This window comes from Bison bison, unplaced genomic scaffold (assembly GCF_000754665.1).
Source record: "Bison bison bison isolate TAMUID 2011002044 unplaced genomic scaffold, Bison_UMD1.0 scf7180017864461, whole genome shotgun sequence".
NCBI classification, from domain to species: domain Eukaryota; kingdom Metazoa; phylum Chordata; class Mammalia; order Artiodactyla; family Bovidae; genus Bison; species Bison bison.
The window spans coordinates 15,011,114-15,030,006 of record NW_011495023.1 but is presented as its reverse complement, the minus strand read 5'-3'; the positions used below and the strand labels follow the sequence as shown (position 1 = coordinate 15,030,006).

The 18,893-nt window shown below is 40.1% G+C and overlaps 1 protein-coding gene across 2 annotated transcripts in view; it reads right to left on the bottom strand.

Moving 5' to 3' along the window:
• CACNB2 (calcium channel, voltage-dependent, beta 2 subunit) overlaps positions 1-18,893 on the bottom strand; it is a 432,395-nt gene that overhangs the window by 413,005 nt on the left and 497 nt on the right. For both annotated transcript variants that reach the window (XM_010859991.1, XM_010859994.1), the window contains exon 2: positions 6,541-6,633. In XM_010859991.1, the coding sequence (XP_010858293.1) occupies positions 6,541-6,633 (93 nt within the window). The remainder of the gene's footprint in view (positions 1-6,540; positions 6,634-18,893) is intronic.

Below are 18,893 nucleotides of genomic sequence, written 5' to 3'. Positions count from 1 at the left end.
AATTTATTGAAACAAATGTCCAGGTTGGTATAAACTCACTTTTTAAAAGGCTGGTATGGCACTTGTGAAGCAAGAACATATGTATCCTACAACACTAAACATCTTTCCATCCAAACTTGGAAAATCTGCCAGGCAAACACAGTTCCAGTCAGTGGGAAGATGAGACTAGACTGCAGATGCGCCATCCGTTGTAGAAGGAAGATACAAAATACCTTCCCTGTAAATTACAGAAAGTACCTTTTCCAAACGCATGCTGTAAACAGCAGATACTTTAACACAGAGCATTAATTATGCACCACATACTAACACAAATGACCTTTGAAATGTCAGACCCACATCTGAGCATCTAAGCTCCTCCATTTAAAAAAAATTCTCTTCCTGCCTCATTTCACCTAGTCACCATCATACTTTTTTACACGTGTTAATGTTCCAAGGAAGTAAGCTAATCATATCTAGGGGTGAATTCTAACTAGTCAAAAATACCTTTGCTGGCATTTTCTATAAATGTTTAGCCTGTCTCCCACGCCCATACCTATTTACAAAGCAAGTCAAACTGACAGTAAAAACTAATCTTCTTCTTGAAGAAAAACCTTTGATATAAATTTGCTAACATCATAATTTATATAACATAGAACTATGGAAATTCTAAGTTCAGTACGTAGTGAAACTATCTTGTATCTTGGTAACATTTTAAATACAACACAAAGGAATGAGACTTGAAAAGCAAACAGATCAACCATAGTTAACTTTCCTTCTAATTGATGTTCCTCCTTGCAGTTTCTGAAAAGGAGTTCAATCTTTGAAATATTTGATATCCAAGGTCATCTAGGCTGCTACTTCGCAACCACCTTACACAGAGTAGAACCTTACACAGCCCTTGGGAAGCCCCACTGATATCAGTCTCACACAGCCAACAATCTGTGTGGACCACGACTGTGATGTGAACCTCAGTGAACAGTGACACTCACTGATCAGAACTCAGACACTTCCCTGAGCTTCAGCATGGAAATCACGTCCTGGGAGAAATGAACTAAGTTCATGAGGGAAAGAGCCTCTCTCATCCCCATCTTTGAAATATCATGGACTTTAAATAGGTTGATGATTTGAAGAACCAGAAGCTGCATTATTTGGTTAGCTTAGGGCGAACTGGTCAACCAACACAATGGTGTTCTGATCTAGAAAAGAAAAGTTCTTTTACCGTAGCTGTTATCCTGTTTGTGGACCTAAAGCAGAAACATATCTATAAGCAATTGCTCCTTAAGACTAATGAATCTTCTGAAAGAATTATTTGGTGGTGGTTTAGTCGCTAAGTCGTGTCCGACTCTTGCGGACTGTAGCCTGCCAGCCTCCTCTGTCCATGGGGATTCTCTAGGCAAGAATACTTGAGTAGGTTGCCAGTTCCTTCTCCAGGGGATCTTTCCAACCCAGGAATCGAACCCAGGCATCCTGCATTGCAGGCAGATTCTTTACCAACTGAGCTATGAGGGAAGCTGGAAGAATTATTTAGAGCAACACAAACACATGATGGTCAGAAATACACAACTAAAAGTTTGGGGAAAAGAAACCATGCTTTTACCTTTCTACTTGTAGCCTTCTTTCCTTTTCATCTTCTATCATATTTCAATATGTTCCAACATATTCCCACCAATAGTTCTAATTTTCCAACAAATAGCTATAGGCCTGATTACAATGACTAATGGGCCATTTACCATAGAGAGTAACAAAATACTCTCATATGACTGTTCAGATTCTAAATTTATATATACATATTTATATATTTTATAATACATTTACATATACATTTATATATGTAAATGTATTATAAAATACAGACTTCCCTGGTGGCTCAGATGGTAAAAGTGTCTGCCTACAACGCAAGAGACCTGGGTTCTATCCCTGGGTTGGGAAGATCCCCTGGAGAAGGAAATGGCAACCCACTCCAGTATTCTTGCCTGGAAAATTCCATGGTCAGAGGAGCCTGGTAGGCTACAGTTCATGGGGTTGCAAAGAGTCAGACACGACTGAGCGACTTCACTTCACTTCTTCATACATTTATAAGTATATGCCACACAATGACACATATTTATATCACACAATGCACCCTAGATCCAGCCACAGGTAAACTATGGCTTTGTTATCAAGGACATGGATATTAATACCACAATGAGCTATGACTACCCTGTCTGTTGTAAGAATGACTGAAATGAAAAATCATTGACAATACCAAGTGTGGGTGAAACTATGGAACAACAAATACTGTTCTCCACTGCTTGAGCGAGTGCAAATTGGTGCATTCCTTTGGATAAATGTTCTGCAGTATTTACTTGAGTTACACATATAACCCAGCAGTCTATTCAATGAACAACAATGTATTCACATATAAGATCACAGGAAGATACAGGAATGCACGTCATAGCATGGCTGTCAATAACCCCAACTGGAAATGACTCAAAGTCCAGCAACAGTAGGGGAGATAAACCAATTGTGGCATGTTCACCCAATGAAATACCATACAGCAAGGAAAATGAGCCAGTTATGGAAACATACAACATAGATGAATATAACAATGGTAAGTTTGAATCAAAGAATTTAGTCAGAAAACAACTCCATTTATACAAAACCCACAAAAGAGGCCAAGTGAATTATGGTCTCAGAAGGAGGGACAGTGTTTGCTTACCTTTAGCATGAAGGAAGAATTACTGATAGAGGTCAAAGGGGGCATCTTGGGTGCCAGTAATACTGATACCTATTTCTTGACCTGGCAGTTGGTTCACTTTGTGAGATCTCAGACTGAACAGTTACAATTTGTGTATTTTTCAGTATATATGTTACATATCAATAAGAATGCTTATTATCTTTTTAATTAAAATTTTTGTTTTGGCTGCACCATTCAGCTTGTGGGATCTTTGTTCTCGAACCAGGGATTGAACCTGGTTCCTCAGCAATGAAAATCCTGAGTCCTAACCATGGACTGCCAGGGAATTCCCAAGAATGTTTAAACATTAAAATTTTAAAAGTTAAAAATAAGCCTTTTACAGTTATTTTTAAAAACCTTTTAAAATTATATAAAAATTAAAAATAATATTTTTTAAAGAAAAAGATAGATCTACTTTCAAGCCCAACTGTCTACATATGTAGACAATTGTATTAGTTTACTAGGGCTGCCATAACAGAACAACAGAAATGTATTTTCTTACAGTCTGGAGGCTGGAAGTTCAAGGCCATGGTGCTGGCAGGGTTGTTTGCTGCTGAGATCTTTCTTCTTGGCTCAGGGACACCTACCTTCTCCCCACTGTCCTCTCAATGGCCTATTTCTTGTGCACACACATTCTTGGGGCATCTTCTTTATAGGGGCATCAGATTAGGTCCCCACTCTTATGACCTCATTTAACCTTAATTACCTCTTTACTACCTTAACTGCCAAGTACAGTCACATCGGCAATTAGGGCTTCAACCTATGAACTCTGGGAGGGTTCCCAATTCAATCTATAATAAACTCTTGGACACTCTCTTAATTAAAAAAAAAAGAATCCTTTTCTTTATGTAAAATGTGCACATTTTCAACCTCTAAAATATTTAAATCTCATTATCTTTAAGACCACCTCAAAGTACCTGGTGTTTCCCAAGTACTTTAAAGTCTTCATCATATGCAGTTTGTGAAAATGTTTAAGGTTTTCAAAATTACACGGAAATTATTTTTAATTCAAGGACAGGGGAAAAAACCTAATTTTTAAATAGAACCCGGTTTTATTGACAAAACACCATTCCAATACCGATGATACACAAACTCTCGCCACAGACAAGTAATGAATTCAGATGCGGGTCACCTGTTTAACAAAACAACTACACGTGATAAGAAGGAAACATTGAGAAGGAGTACTTTCAAATGATTTAATGTAACACATACTTATTGTTACCACCTACCCTGCATTTCTGCAAATCCTCCAGTTAAACTTTAATCTATTAAATATTTAGTAATGCCAGGGTGGCTTATGCTTATTTTCAAATGGTCGCAAAATATGAACGTGAGTCTAACGGAATAGAGAATAAATTATCCAAGGAAAAAATATAATGTCTGACTCAGCATTCTTGCCAAAGATCCTGGTTATCCTTCTGTGACAGGATCAACGGGGCACCTTGGGGTTCATGATGCCTATATAATTATACCCCAAATCTAGGTCACAGCAAGCACCTCATTACACTGAGATTCAAAGAGCTACACCTTTATTTCAAGGAGACAAACTTTTAGGATAGTCTTTTTTCCAATGTGCTTACATGCTCACATATGTTTTGGCAATATATATTTAAATTAATACTAAGTCACTTGGTAGCTCTCTTTATCATTTATAACTGTTTCATGCACATAATCTCATATATCACCAAGAACACAACGCAAAAGGAAGTTATCGGAAGGAAAACCAAAGTCCAGTATACGCACTGTAGCAATCCCTATGGATTAAGTTACCAAAACTTCATGAAAGGAGAATTCAGACTCAAAGGGACAAGTGGAAAATGGTGCCCAACAACTGTCTTAAAAAGATATTTTTAGAGTTCAATGAGTCCCAATTTATTTCTATCACAGTATCTTTGCTCACTAGAAACACTGCAGTTTTTCTTTCCGTGCAGTTTTGACCAGCTACCTGTCACTCTGCAGGGCTTTGCTGCAGCCTGTTTCCTAAGAAGCTTATTTCTTTCTGCTTCAGATCCTTCAGTCTTCAGTCCTGAGATGATTACTCAGAGTGTGGATTCTAGCCCTCCAGGGTTAATCTCCCAGTCCCAAAGGCAGAATAAATGTGGAGGCTTGAAATGGGAAAGGCCTTGGGTGATTTTCCTTTAACGGGCTCACCTAAGCCAAGTTTGAGGCTCTTGACTTAGACCCGGGACACCTGAATTCTACCCACGACAACATCAGGCCAACACACACACCCTTAGTGCCCATCACACCCTGCCCAGCAACTCTGCCACCACCAGAACGTGGGCCCCCATGTAGCTTCATCTTCCTTTCTATTTCTAAATGTCTTGGAGCCACAAAAGTTCCGCTCCTTCTTAACCAGCTGTCTTTTTCTAACTTCCTGCAACCAAAATACATCCCAGGTTGCAGAGACCAGAACCAGAGTTTTTCCAGTTGCCTGGAAAGTTACTGAGGTTACTCAGACTTACCGTTGGTGCCTTTGATGCAGGGAGCGGATGGCTGAACTCGGGTCATCCTTTTTCTGTGTCGGAAAAGTGGAAGGAGGCAGCGACCAGCCAAAAACAAAGTCCCCATGAATGTAACAGGTCAACATGTTTGGGCTGAACAGCTGCTAACTAACTTGGGGGAAAGACAAGGGGAAAGGACCCGAAAAGTAGTGAGGAAATGGTTTCCTTTCCAACAGAGACGGAGCAGCTCTCATGGCAGCCAATCATCATCTCCAGGAGTGAGATCTCACAGACAAGAGATGATTTATGAGCCTGCTAACTAAACGGGTGGTCCTTGCGCCAGGAAAGCAGAGTCACCCTAGCAAGCTCCTCCCACATCTCCCGTGCCACTGACAAGCATCAGCTTAAGATGCTCATGTACCTATACCTGATGAGACTTTAGCCTCACCTGTAACCTATTGTCCTCAGAGATCTGGCTGCCTCTGCCCTTTCTCTGGGAATGAAAGTTCTTTTGTAACCAAGGACAAGAGTGTTTTGATGTTAGGGATCCTGACACTGCTTAGGGGGCAGTCCCAAACTCCTGAGCAAGAATCCACACGAACTGAGATAAAGGCTTTGTCTCCAAAGGCAGTTTCAATTACGACTCCAAGATACCCTGTGCTCTATTTGACCTTGGTACTCTCGGCCTTTTCAAGAGCAGGGCTAATCTCTTTTCCAAGCCAAGCCCCAGGTGAGAAGAAGAAAACTCCAGCTGGAGGAACACCCTTATCTCAACTCAGAGCAGGTGGTACAGATGCCTGCCACACCCCCCTGACCCCACCACCACTTTCACTTCCCCAATGAAACCCCCACACCTGGAATCATTTCTACAGGAGTTCACTGTTATGAAGAAATCCTTTGTAATGAAGTTTGCATTTCTCTTTCCCCAACGTGCTGGGAAATAATGTAATTACAACATACAGTCTCACTTAAAATTTAAATATATTAATTAAGAAGCTCCAATACTTTGGCCACCTGATGTGAAGCACTGACTCATTGGAAAAGACCGTGATGCTTGGAAAGACTGAAGGCAAGAGGAGAAGGGGGCGACAAAGGATGAGATGGTTAGATAGTATCACAGACTCAATGGATATGAGTTTGAGCCAACCCTGAGAGATTATGAAGGACAAGGAAGCCTGGTGTGGTGCAGTTCATGGGGTCACAAAGAGTCAGACATGACTTAGTGACTGAACAACGAACGATTGAGACGTTCAATGGAACAATTTTCACTTCAATTAAAAGTAAGTACAGTAAGACTATTTAAATCATAGAGATGACACTGTTAAAACCACCTCTTAAAAAAACAAAACTGAATTCATTTTCATAGACTTCTTCAAACTGTGAATTAAAAAGCTCCTTTACCTGACGAACGAAGCTATTTGAGGTAGTGTCAGAAGAAGTGCTCCCATCGGATCCTTTAAATCTGTTTTTCCTTCTGGCTCCTTTTCCATATGACTACAAAAAAGAAAACCAAAAGACAAATGAGATTATTATTAGACCCTCACACAGGAATCTAGACCTAGTTCCAGAAAATGTTCTAGATCCAGACAAAGAATAAATTGCCATCACATGAGCATGATTAAAAAGTGATTGGAGACCAAATATATTTCCACTTATATGTGGAATCTAAAATACGACACAAATGAACATATCTATGAAACAGACTCACAGACAGAGAGAACAGACTTGCGGTTGCCAAGGAAGGCAGGTTGGGGAGAGAATAGAGTGAGAGCCTGGGGTTAGCAGATGCAAACTCATATTCAGGATGGATAAACGACAAGGTCCTACTGCACAGCACAGGGAACTATATTCAACATCCTCTATTCAACATAATAGAAAAGAAGATGAAAAAGAATGTATATATGTATATAACTAAATCACTTTGCTGTATAGCAGAAATTAACACAACATTGTAAGTCAACTATACTTCAATAAAATAACATTTTTTAAAAAGTGATTGGTGGAATCACAAATATTTATTTCAAATCAGTGACTTTATAAGGAGGAGAGGGTTCTGGAAAAAGCATTTCATAGTTGGTGAGTTGGGCTTCCCTGATGGCTCAGTAGTAAAGAATCTGCCTGCCAATGCAGGAGATGCAAGTTCAGTCCCTGGGTTGGGAAGATACTCTAGAGAAAGAAATGGCAACCCACTCCAGTATTCTTCCCCGAGAAAGCCCATGGACAGAGGAGCCTGGCTGGCTACAAGTCCATGGTGTCACAAAAGAGTTGGTCATGACTTAGTGACTAAACAACTACAACAACTGTTGAATTAAAATAATTTAAGCTCTGTTAGCATATCTCTGGTCAAGAGGCAAAGGCCACTAAAGATAAGGCATTAAAAAAAATAAACATTTACGTGTAGGAGGGACTGGGGCAAAATTACTGTGAGAGGAAAGCAACTTGTCAAAACCCTTCAGAGAGATGAATGCAGTTGTTGCTGGTCAGTCACTCAGTTATGTCTGACTGTTTGTGACCCCACGGACTGCAGCATGCCAGGCTCCTCTGTCCTCCACTATCTCCCAGAGTTTGCTCAAACTCATGTCCATAGAGTCCATGATGCCATCCAACCAACGCATCCTTTGTTGCCCCCTTCTCCTATCCTCAATCTTTCCCAGCATTGGGGTCTTTTCCAGTGAGTCAGCTCTTCACATCAGGTGGCCAAATTATTGGAGCTTCAGCTTCGGGATCAGTCCTTCCAGTGAATATTCAGGATTGATTTCCAGTAGGATTGACTGGTTTGATCTCCTTGCTGTCCAAGGGACTCTCAAGAGTCTTCTCCAGCACCATGTTTCGAAAGCATAATGAAATACTGTTTCCCAGTGGTGCTGAACAGCCCCTTTTTGGTTCTTTTCATGATTTAATTTGTAATTCCCCAGGTATTCCTATATTGGAGTCGTCCTTGCACATGGTGGCTCAGGAAACTTTACAATACAAATTCTGACTACCTTTACATCTAGATAGATTAGTATAGGTTGATCAATCTAGATGAAATATGAAGGAAGCACAGTGTCAATTCTTCATATTGTATGGATTTAGAGATTGGTTTGGGGATATGTTGAAAGAGCTATGGAAGTGGTAGTGAATTACATGAAATTAAAACATTTTGTACAATTTTTCTGGCCCATTGTTGTAATGTTTGAATATGATGTGAAAAGCTTGTTCTTTGTTAATAGGAACAGAAAAGAGTTTTATTTGAGCCGCTGAGAACTACAGCCTGAAAGACAGCTTCTCAGATAGTTCTGAGGAACTGTTCTGGAAAAGCACTGTTTTCACCAATTTTTTTTAATTTTATTGAAATATAGTTGATTTACAATGCTGTGTTACTTTCTGCTGTACAGCAAAGTGACTCAGTTATATATGCGTACATATATATATATACACACACATATATACTATTTTTTATATTCTTTTCTATGATGGTTTATCACAGTATATTGAAGATAGTTCCCTGTGCTATATAGTAGGACCTTGTTCATCTCAAAAGCCTGCTTTTTAATCACTCAATTATTCTGCTGAGAAGGCAAGAAAAATAAATTTTATGGAATTGTAATAATAAGTAGTAGTAGTAAGCATTTAAGAACAGGATGTTAAAGGTAAGACAGTTTGTCTCAGTAGTAGGATAAAGCCAAGCACAAACACCTACAAATGAACTTACTTTTTTTTTTTTAACTATATCTACAGCTTACTTTCAGAGCATTAAAAATAAACTATACATTCATCTATGGCTAATTCTAGACAGGAATAAAGTTACTGAGAAAATCACACATTAAAATATAAGTAAAAAATAGCTCAACACTGAGCTTTACTGGTAAATACACACAGGCAGGGATCCTGGTATAGCAGACCTTGAGCAAGTTTCTTAACCTCTCTAAACCTCAGTCTTCTCATTCTTAAAATAGTAAGACTTACCTTCCAGGGGGTTTTAGGTATTAAATGAAGGAATATATTTATAACATTTACTGTAAGACCTAGCACATGATAAGGGCTCAAAATAATATTATATAGAAGCTATCACAGTAGGGTGACAAGGGTGGAGAAAAATTGGGCTAAAATGTACGATGTGTTTAGAAGGCCCACAGAGACTTCATTGGATGATCAGAATTAACAAAATTTGCTTTTTTGAAAATCCCCATGTTCGGGTTTTGAAAATGCTACTTTTGTTATATTTTACACATTCACATGGTTTTCATTAAAATGGAAATATAAACCATAATATACATAGCACTTAGGCAAGCTGAAATCTCTTACAAACATTTGTGTTATGAGTAATTTAGATGAATTTGCAATCAGTGAGAGGGGTGGTATAATTTTAAAGCAAAAATTTGCCTTAAATATGTTTGTTCCCTTCCAAGTACTGAAGGGATTTATATAATACAAATGTGTTTCCATGGCATTTAATTAACTCTCGACTTCATAAAAGGAAAGACAATCTAGGCTGGGCTTTCATAATACAAGGTTCTCTTCACGTAACAGCATATTCTTCTTACTTTTGTAAACATTATGCAGTAAACTGTTGAAAAATAACATTCTTTCAACAATGTTCTTCCTTTTCCAACTATTATGGAAAGGTTCGCATAGAAGTGTCTTCCAAGGCCTAGCAACGTTAAAGTTTGAAAGTCTCCTTAAAATTAAAAAATAAATTTTTTATATTATTCCATGTGGTAAAATACTTATTACCTTGAAAGCAGTTTTAAAGCCTAACATATTTCCTTGAGGGAAGGTGAGGGCAAGTTTATGTTAAATTTACTATGTACCTTCATTTGGAGTATAAATTATCTTTGAGAATAAAAACAAAATATTCTATCATCCCAAATGCTGTTTGTGTCCAAACAGCATTGTTTGGACATGGGTGGAAAAAGCTTCTTTGAAGTCATACCATTATCATTTATTTTGGATGTTTAATGATAAATATGTTTTTACTATTCAGCTGCTTTGGAGTATAAGCTTTTTCATGGCTGCTGACACTGCCCAGCAGGCACTGTGAGAACCACACAATATTTAAGACAGCCAGTCCCAGGGGAGGCTGCTGTTCTCTGCAAAAAAATGAAACACATTTAAAAAGTCATTTTAATTTTTCCTGGCCCCTGGGGACGCTGTTCATAAACATTATTTCAGGTGTACTTAGCTACAAATGCCATGTGTCTAAGTTGGATTATTACAGGTTTCAATTGTACTATGATACAGCTGATACACTTAAAAAAAGATGGCATACTGAATTGCACACAAACTGGTGATAATTTATTTTTATTTTTATTTTTTTGGCCACACAACATGTGAGACCTTAGTTCCCTGGCTAGGGATCGAACCCGTGTCCTCTGCATTAGAAGTGTGGAGTCTTAACCACTGGACCACCAGGGAAGTCCCCTGGTGATAGTATTGAGAAAAAATATCTTTTCCTTCAATCACTTAAATGTATGAGGGATGATTTATTCAAAGTGTTTCTGCTTAACAGTGTTAAAGCAAGTTCTTATTCATTATATATGTTTACTAAAAGGCAAAATAGATATGCTTAATTACACTTCTATTTACTAATTTCAGCAGTACTTTCTCTCTTATAACTTCCTTTTTTTAAAAAAAAATGTAACTGTTGTGTGATGCTTCAATAATGAGTTATTTCCTATAACAATATCTAGGATCAAGAAGAAAATAATTAAAGCAACTTTTGCAAAGCTAATAGTCCATCTTTACATGCTTTTAAAAAGGTTAGTGAAAATTTATATTACCATTCCCAAATGAAGCTACATTAAGTTCCATGCATATTTAAAATTGAGTCTAACTTGCTAAAATGACTTCTGTATAAGTTATTCAAAATTCTGGAAAATGAGGATCAGAGTATTTCAGATGAAGGAATTAAAAAAAAAAAAAAAGTGAAGGCCAATCCTCACCCAAATGGTAAAAGACAGGAAAAAATAAGTATTCAAATATGTAGCTGCCTAAACTTGGAAAAGAAGTATAGTCTTCTTAACTGGCTACTTCAAATGCAGCTACTTTTATGAGCAATGGGGTTTCTAAATTTTTTTTTAGCAACATTAAGTATCTAAACATCTGCTATTAAATATACGAAATGATTAATAAAGTTTCATGATGTGAAGGAAGAGAACATGGCCGGGCTGTCAAGACTGCCAAGTGAAACCCATAATACTCTCTAGGATACACACAGACCCCTACGTCCCTATGGTCTAAAAGTCACTAATGTCCACTCGTTGCTTCTTGTTAATAGTTACATTCATTTAATAAGGAGAAGGAAATGGCAACCCACTTCAGTATTCTTGCCTGGGAAATCCAATGGACAGAGCCTGGCGGGCTACAGTCCATGGGGTCACAAAGAGTCGGACACCACTGAGCACACACATAGCTTAATAAAACCAGTGAAGTCAACCACAGTAAATAGGAAAAAAAGAAAACTGTGTACAACATCACTCATTACTACAGAGATGCAGATCAAAACTACAATCATGCATCACCTCACACTAGTCAGAATGGCCATCAATGAAAAGTCCACAAACAATAAACGGAGAGGGTGTGGAGAAAAGGGGACCCTCCGACACTGTTGGTGGGAATGTATATTGATGCAGCCACTATGGAGAACAGTATGAAGGTTCCTTCAAAAATTAAAAATAGAACTACCATACAACCCAGCAGTCCCATTACTAGGAACATACCCCGAAAAAGACCCATTATTTTAAAAAGACACATGCATCTCAATGTTCATTGCAGCACAATTTACAACTGCCAGAACATGGAAGCAACCTAAATGTCCATGGGCAGATCAATGGATAAAGAAGATGTGGCACATATATACAATGGACTACTATTCAGACATAAAAGGAATGAAATTGGGTCATTTGTAGGAATGTGGATGGATCAAGAGTCTGTCATACAGAGTGATATAAGTTAGAAAGAGAAAAACAAATATCATATATTAAACATATATAGAGAACCTAGAAAATGGTGCCCATGAATCTATTTGCAGGCAGGAACAGAGACATGGCAGTGGGGGACAAAGGAGGGATGAACTGGGAGACTGGGATTGATACATGTACACTGTTGTTTTAGTCGCTAAAATGTGTCTGACTCTTTTGCAACCCTCTGGACTGTAGCCTGCCAGGCTCATCTGTCCATGGGATTTCCCAGGCTAGAACACTGGAGTGGGTTGCCATTTCCTTCTCCAAGGGATCTTCCCAACCCAGGGATGGAAGCCACATCTCCTGCTTGGCAGGTGATTCCCACCTGGGAAACCCCCATATATACTCTGTGTAAAACAGATAGCTAGTGGGGAGGTGCTGTGCAACACAGGAAGCCCCGCTCGGTGCTCTGTGACAACCTAGAGGGGGAATAGGGGGAGGTGGGAAGTGATCTGTGTATGTGTATAGCTGATTCACTTTGCTATTCAGTAGAAACTAACACAATATTGTAAAGCAACTATACCCCCAATACAAAAATAAAAAAATAAATTACCTCTCCTAAAACAGTAGACAAGTAACATTTCAGAAACCAGAAAAAAATTTAAGAAATTACCACAAATATATGAATGACATTAAAAAGATATTCACCAAGATTATGTTAATATCATCTTCATCTGAAAGACTGTTTTCTTTGATACTAAATAACTTTGAAAGTTGGATTGCAATCTTAAACTCAGCAAATGGTCACATGTCCACAGGTCATTGAAACCTAATCTCTGTATGATTGGAAGCAGACAGTAGTTAATTACAGAAGACACCAGTTAACTAGAGACTTCAGCCCAGTTTTGCACACAAAGTTGGTTTGGTGGCCCCTGGGAATAGTTTTGAAGATGTCAGCTTCTCTGGTTGAAGAATAAGGTAACAGTTCTCCTCCCTATGAACTGCTCCCTGTAAGCATAATGCTGATACCTGAAATTAGTTTCCAGCCCTCTTGATCAGCTTCACTGATATTTATCCCTTCAAAATGCAGACTTTCCTCATCTTAGGGTCTGAAGCAAAGGCAACCAAAACTCAACAGAGAGGACTCCGACAGTTAATATCCTTATTTACCATCAGTTATAGGTGAACGAGGCTATCAGATCCTTTACTAGGAGAGAAGGCAGTGAGATATCTCCTCCCTAGAAAAGGGAACAGGGCAAGTTCTCCATATGCATTGGTTTACACAAAAGCAGAAAGGAATCAAGAAACAGAATAAATAGAGCTCTTCAGGTAGAGAAGCGAGAGGAGACAAGGCCAGGGCAGGAGATGGTCAAGGGCCAAGCTTGCCTTCTTCACGGTTTACCTCCAGCCATGTCTGGAAAGAACTCTTAAGGCAGTCCCAGTCACTTAAGTGGTGTCATAATTAATCTGAACTCCTTGTCATTGTGAAAGGCCATGTTGTGCCATAAACTCTTGGCAGGTCCAAGACAAGTCCCCACAGTCACAAAATCTAGGAGGGCAAATTCTCTACACACACAGGATTAACATATTTTGCTCAGCTTCTCTCTCTTTTTATTTGAGTATAATTGCTTTACAGTGTTGTGTTAGTTTCTACTGTACAGCAAAATAAATCAGCTATATGTATACTTACGTCCACTCATTTTTGGATTTCCTTCCCATTTAGGTCACCACAGAGCACTGAAGTAGAGTTCCCTGTGCTATACAGTAGGTTCTCATTAATTATCTATTTTATGCATAGTATCAATAGTGTGTAGATGTCAATTCCAATCTCGCAATTCATCCCACACTCAGCTTTTCTTAAAAGGACCAAGACAACAGACTATATAATTCAATGCAACCAAATAGAGCAACAGGTAAACTAATTCTTTACATAAAAGGAAAATAAAAAAGAATAGGAACATAAAACCACAAAACCAACTAAACCTCCAGTCACTCAGATAGTCAGATGTTGTGTTTTGAGGTCTAAAATGCACTCAGAAATCCTGATGAGCAGGTTTGTAAATTTCACCCAGGCACTGCCAGAACAAATCCCATCAGAGAGGCAAGTGATGGAGGCTGGGGGCAAAGGTTAGACAAGCAAGGTTAGAGGGGCAAGACATGGAAGCCCAGGACCCAAGTCCATTATGCGAAGAGGCTGCAAAGGCTGAACTGAACCTCAGACCCCAGAAAGTCTCTGGAAAGTGGTACTGACCTGGGGGAAGAGCTGCTGCTCTTTTTAGATAAAGCACCTTGCTGCACGATTCAGGCTGTTGCCCTGACCAGGCTGTATTAGACAATGTGCTTGAGAAGCATCTGGCAAACTCTGATGGGGTGGAGCCAGCTGGGTTTCGTTGCCAGGAGCAAAACAAACAGGCCCTCTGCTTACTGTGGGTTCATCTCCAGGTGCAATTGGAGGTGCTGGTTACCAGCTCTTTGAGGCCTAAGTGCTGAGATCCTGCTCTTGCTTCACCCGTTTCCTCCTCTGCCGCATCCTGGTCTTAGTTCCTTTCACCCTGAGTTTGCATCCACCCAGCCTCCATCCAGATCTGTTCAACTCCCCAGAGAACTCCCAGTGCTGTGCTTTTAGACTAATGCTGTCCAATAGAAATAAAAGTCACCTACGTAATAGGAATTTTCTAGTAGCTCTATTAAAATGGTAAAAGGCAACAGAGCAAGTGAATTGTAATAATGTATCTGGCTAAATGTATCAAAGGGCATCCGCGGTGGCCCCGATGGTAAAGAATTCACCTGCAATGTGGGATACCTGGGTTCAAAAGATCCCCTGGAAGAGGAATGCAACCCACTCCAGTATTCTTGCCTGGAGAGTCCCCACGGACAGAGGAGCCTGGTGGGCTGCAGTCTATGGGGTCGCAAAGAGTCAGACACGACTGAGAGACTTTCACTTTCATGTCCCTGTGATCCTATTTTTGATACATTGTGCTGTGCTGTGCTCAGTCTCTCAATCGTGTCCTACTCTTTGTGACCCCATGGACTGTTAGTCCATGGAATTCTCCAGGGTAGAATACTGGACTGGGTAGCTGTTCTCTTCTCCAGGGGATCTTCCCAACCCAGGTATCAAAACCAGGTCTCCCGCACTGCAGGCAGATTCTTTACCAGCTGACCCACCAAGGAAGCCCAAGAACACTGGAATGGGTAGCCTATTCCTTCTCCAAAGGATATTCCAGGCCCAGGAATCAAACAGGGGTCTCCTGCAAAATACAGGTCTCCTCTGAACCTCTGAATGAACTTGACTTTCATTGAGATAATATCCTTGAGATTTCTTCATCTGTATATATATTTTTATATTTTAATTCATTTTTAATTGGAGGATGGCTTCCCCAATGGCACAGAGGTAAAGAATCCACCTGCAGTGCTAAAGACATGGGTACCATCCCTGGGTCTGGAAGATCCCCTGGAGAAGGAAATGGCAACTTGCTCCAGTATTCCCACCTGGAAAATTCCACGGACAGAGGAGCTTGGCAGGCTACAGTCCATGGAGTCACAAAACAGTCTGACATAACTAACTGACTGAGTAGACACACAATTGGAGGATAATTGCCTTACAACGTTGTGCTGGTTTCTGCCACACAATGTGAATCAGCCATAAGCAGGCTAAGTTGCTTCAGTTGTGTTTTATTCTTTGTGACACTATGCAATGTAGCAGGCCAGGCTCCTCTGTCCATGGGATTTCCCAGGCAAGAATACTGGAGTGAGTTGCCATGCCCTCCTCCTCTAAGTATACCTAAACATATATATACATATACATATATATATGTCACGTGTATTTTGTATTTTTAAGTTATCTGCATTTTTAGTTGATTTGTACCTGCCTACTTATTTGATCTATATTTTGATGTCTTTTAAAATGTGTATTTTACACATACAGCACATCTCAGTTCAAACCAGTCACATTTCAAGTGCTCAGAAGTCACATGTGGCTAGTGGCTACTGTGGTGGACGGCACAGATTTGGAGTTTTGGAGGCACAGCGTGCGGTCAGCAACTTGACTGTGGAGGCAGACTGTGTCCAAGTTTGCACCGAGATTGTTCAACAGGTTACCTTAAAAGGGATGTGATGTGCTTAAATCTGAACTCTTAAGAATTTGCAGTTAGATTGTCACTTGCTTCTCATGTAAGAAATAGATCTATTTTGTTTATGACCATATCCTAGGGTTAGAGAGTAGGAGGGTGCCCCCTCCCTCGGCAGGATTTCTGACCGGAAAAAAGATCAGTGAGCAGTCTGTGGAGTTCCATCTTTTGCTTTGTTCATATAGAACGTGCAGTATAACCCAGAGGTGAAAGAGAAAGGATTCTTCAGACCAATGACTGCTGACAGAGATATTTCACAAACGAAAACTCCGTTTCTCAGGGGATTTACAATGACTCAGTGTCGCAAAACAGAGGGATGCTCCAGAGACTGTCTTTTTTCCCCAGGTGGTTTATTGCTGGCCTAGCCCACCCAGAGACATGGAAGAGATGCCTTGCCAAATTTTCACAGCCCTGTGATGACATGATTTATCAGATATCAAATAAACAAGGCAATGTTTCCCTCAGATAAGGGCTGTGATATGAACACAATTCAGGGGGAAATGCTTTCATTTTTGGAAGGTAGAGCAAGGAGAAGGATGCTGATGCAGCTGAATGTTTATGCCTCTTACCTGCCTCTGTTATCCCTTCCTCCCTGCCTCTATCATTCAATCACTTGTAATTCCTATGGACTGGGTCTCTGGACTGTGTCCATCCATAGTCCTGTCCTATCTATTATCTTTTCTCTCTTTTCAGTTTAGACCTCATTACTTCTTGTCCAAACCGTTACATCGATCTCCCCCCAGCAGCTCTACCTCTGGACTCCTGAGACTCCCAACTGCCTTACAGCATGCTTCCAGGTGAATCTTCTCCATGATCTGTTACACTGCTCCTTCCCTCAACCCCTTCCGAGGCTTTTTGTTGTTCATTACATTTCAGGTTCCAAAGCCTTCAAGATGTGGCCTCAATTGCCTTGTCAGACTTCTGCTTGACTAAACTCCAATCCGTACCTGTCCACGCTTTTCAAACTAGGGATTACAAATGTATCAGACTTGTAACTGCTGTTACTTGGCAGTCAGAATAGCTCCCTGAAGAGCTCTGGAGCATCTCTCTGATAATCTGCTGAAATATGACCCAGACTCTAAATCCCTTCTCAAATGCCACCTCTTCCATGAAGTCCTTACAGATTACTCCAAATAGAGTTATCTGTGATCTTTTCCTTAGCAACCATCTAAGATTCAGTATTTCTCTTAAAGCCCCATGCCATACAATAGTCATCCATTCATCACCCTTGCAGCTACTGGAATGCATATGCTATGAAGGTAGCAAGTGTGTCTTCTCCTTTCTGAATCATTTCCATGTTTGCAGCAACATCACAAATACTTGTTGCCTTACGTTTAACTACATAAATCACTAAGTAAATTAGTGTCTCTTATCTGAATGCAGTCATGCTTTCTATTTTGCCCTAACTTTGATCTCCAGGAATTCAGGAACTCTATTTTTATCATAAGAATAAAAACTGAAAAAAAAAAAACAAAAACCCTGAAGGAAGATCAAAGAGAAAAGAGGATCTAAAAGTCCTTTTCTCTATCAATATTTAAGACCTTCATCCTAAAAAAAAAAAAAAAAGGAAGTCCCTGAGTACATTTCTTGCTCTCATCTAACCTAGTGAGTATCTAGATAAAATCAGGAGCCTAGAACAAACGTGACAGGTGTTGGTAAGAATTCAGGCCCACTGGCAGAGGCCAGATGGAAATGTAGGTTGTTAGTTACATGTCCCCACTCGGTTCTGGCAGCCTAACAGCCCAAGGCTGACTAAAATCTAGCTGTCTTACCTCTATGGGAAAGAATGAATTCCTCTACAAAAGACGTGGATTTCTGATTAAACAAATGATTGGTTTCTACATTTTTTTCCCCTGCATTTCAAATCAAAATGAATGGTGTGTTTTAATCTGCACTTTTAATTCCCAGTGATAAAGTTCAACAAAGCTCCATGACCATGCCACTGGAACTACCATTATTAACGGTATTAAAATAGCTAAAGCAGTCAGTTTCTATTACCTATGAAAATAATTAAGCAGCCAAACATTTTACTACTGTGGCCCACTCCTGCCCTCCTTACTACAGTAAATAAGACTAAGGCATTCTCTCCAGCATATACAAATATAAAGTACACAAATCATGTACTTAGACATTTGACATACGAATAAAACTATAGAATCTCCCCACAATTTACAATCTAGCAGGCGGAGGTTTGAAATCAACAAGCCAGCATCATTAAGCAGAGACATTCTCCAAAGTGATGCTTAAATGAAACCCTAACCTCTTTGCCAAGCAGCCCACAGTTAGGAGTCTTAAAATATTTCCCTGCTAGGAGAAAAGTTGAGAGACTCCTTACCGCTGAGAACTGGAGGTGTCTGTAATCCAAACTGTACCTGCCAAAGCCTTACGTAAAAGCCACCTTATCACTGCCCAGTGCCTACAACTGACATCTCCTATTTCACAACGAGTAGCAACCCGGAATTTCCCCAGAAACCGCTAATTCTCATCAGAAGGTGGCCTCGGAGCTCTCTGAGATGGCTAACATTTCAAGACCAGGGGAAAAATAAAAACTTTCGCGTCCCCAACTCGCTCTCTTCTGCAGCGAGCGAGGGGTCCAGGCAAACCTGGCCAGTGCCAGGAGAGGAGCCGAGCTGTCCCAGCGGTGTAACGCCCGGGTGCCCAGGGGGGTCGCAGCTGCTTGTGGGGAGGCAGGGGCAGAGCGCCCCCTCCCACGCCCCCCTGCCCGCTCCCACCCCATCACATG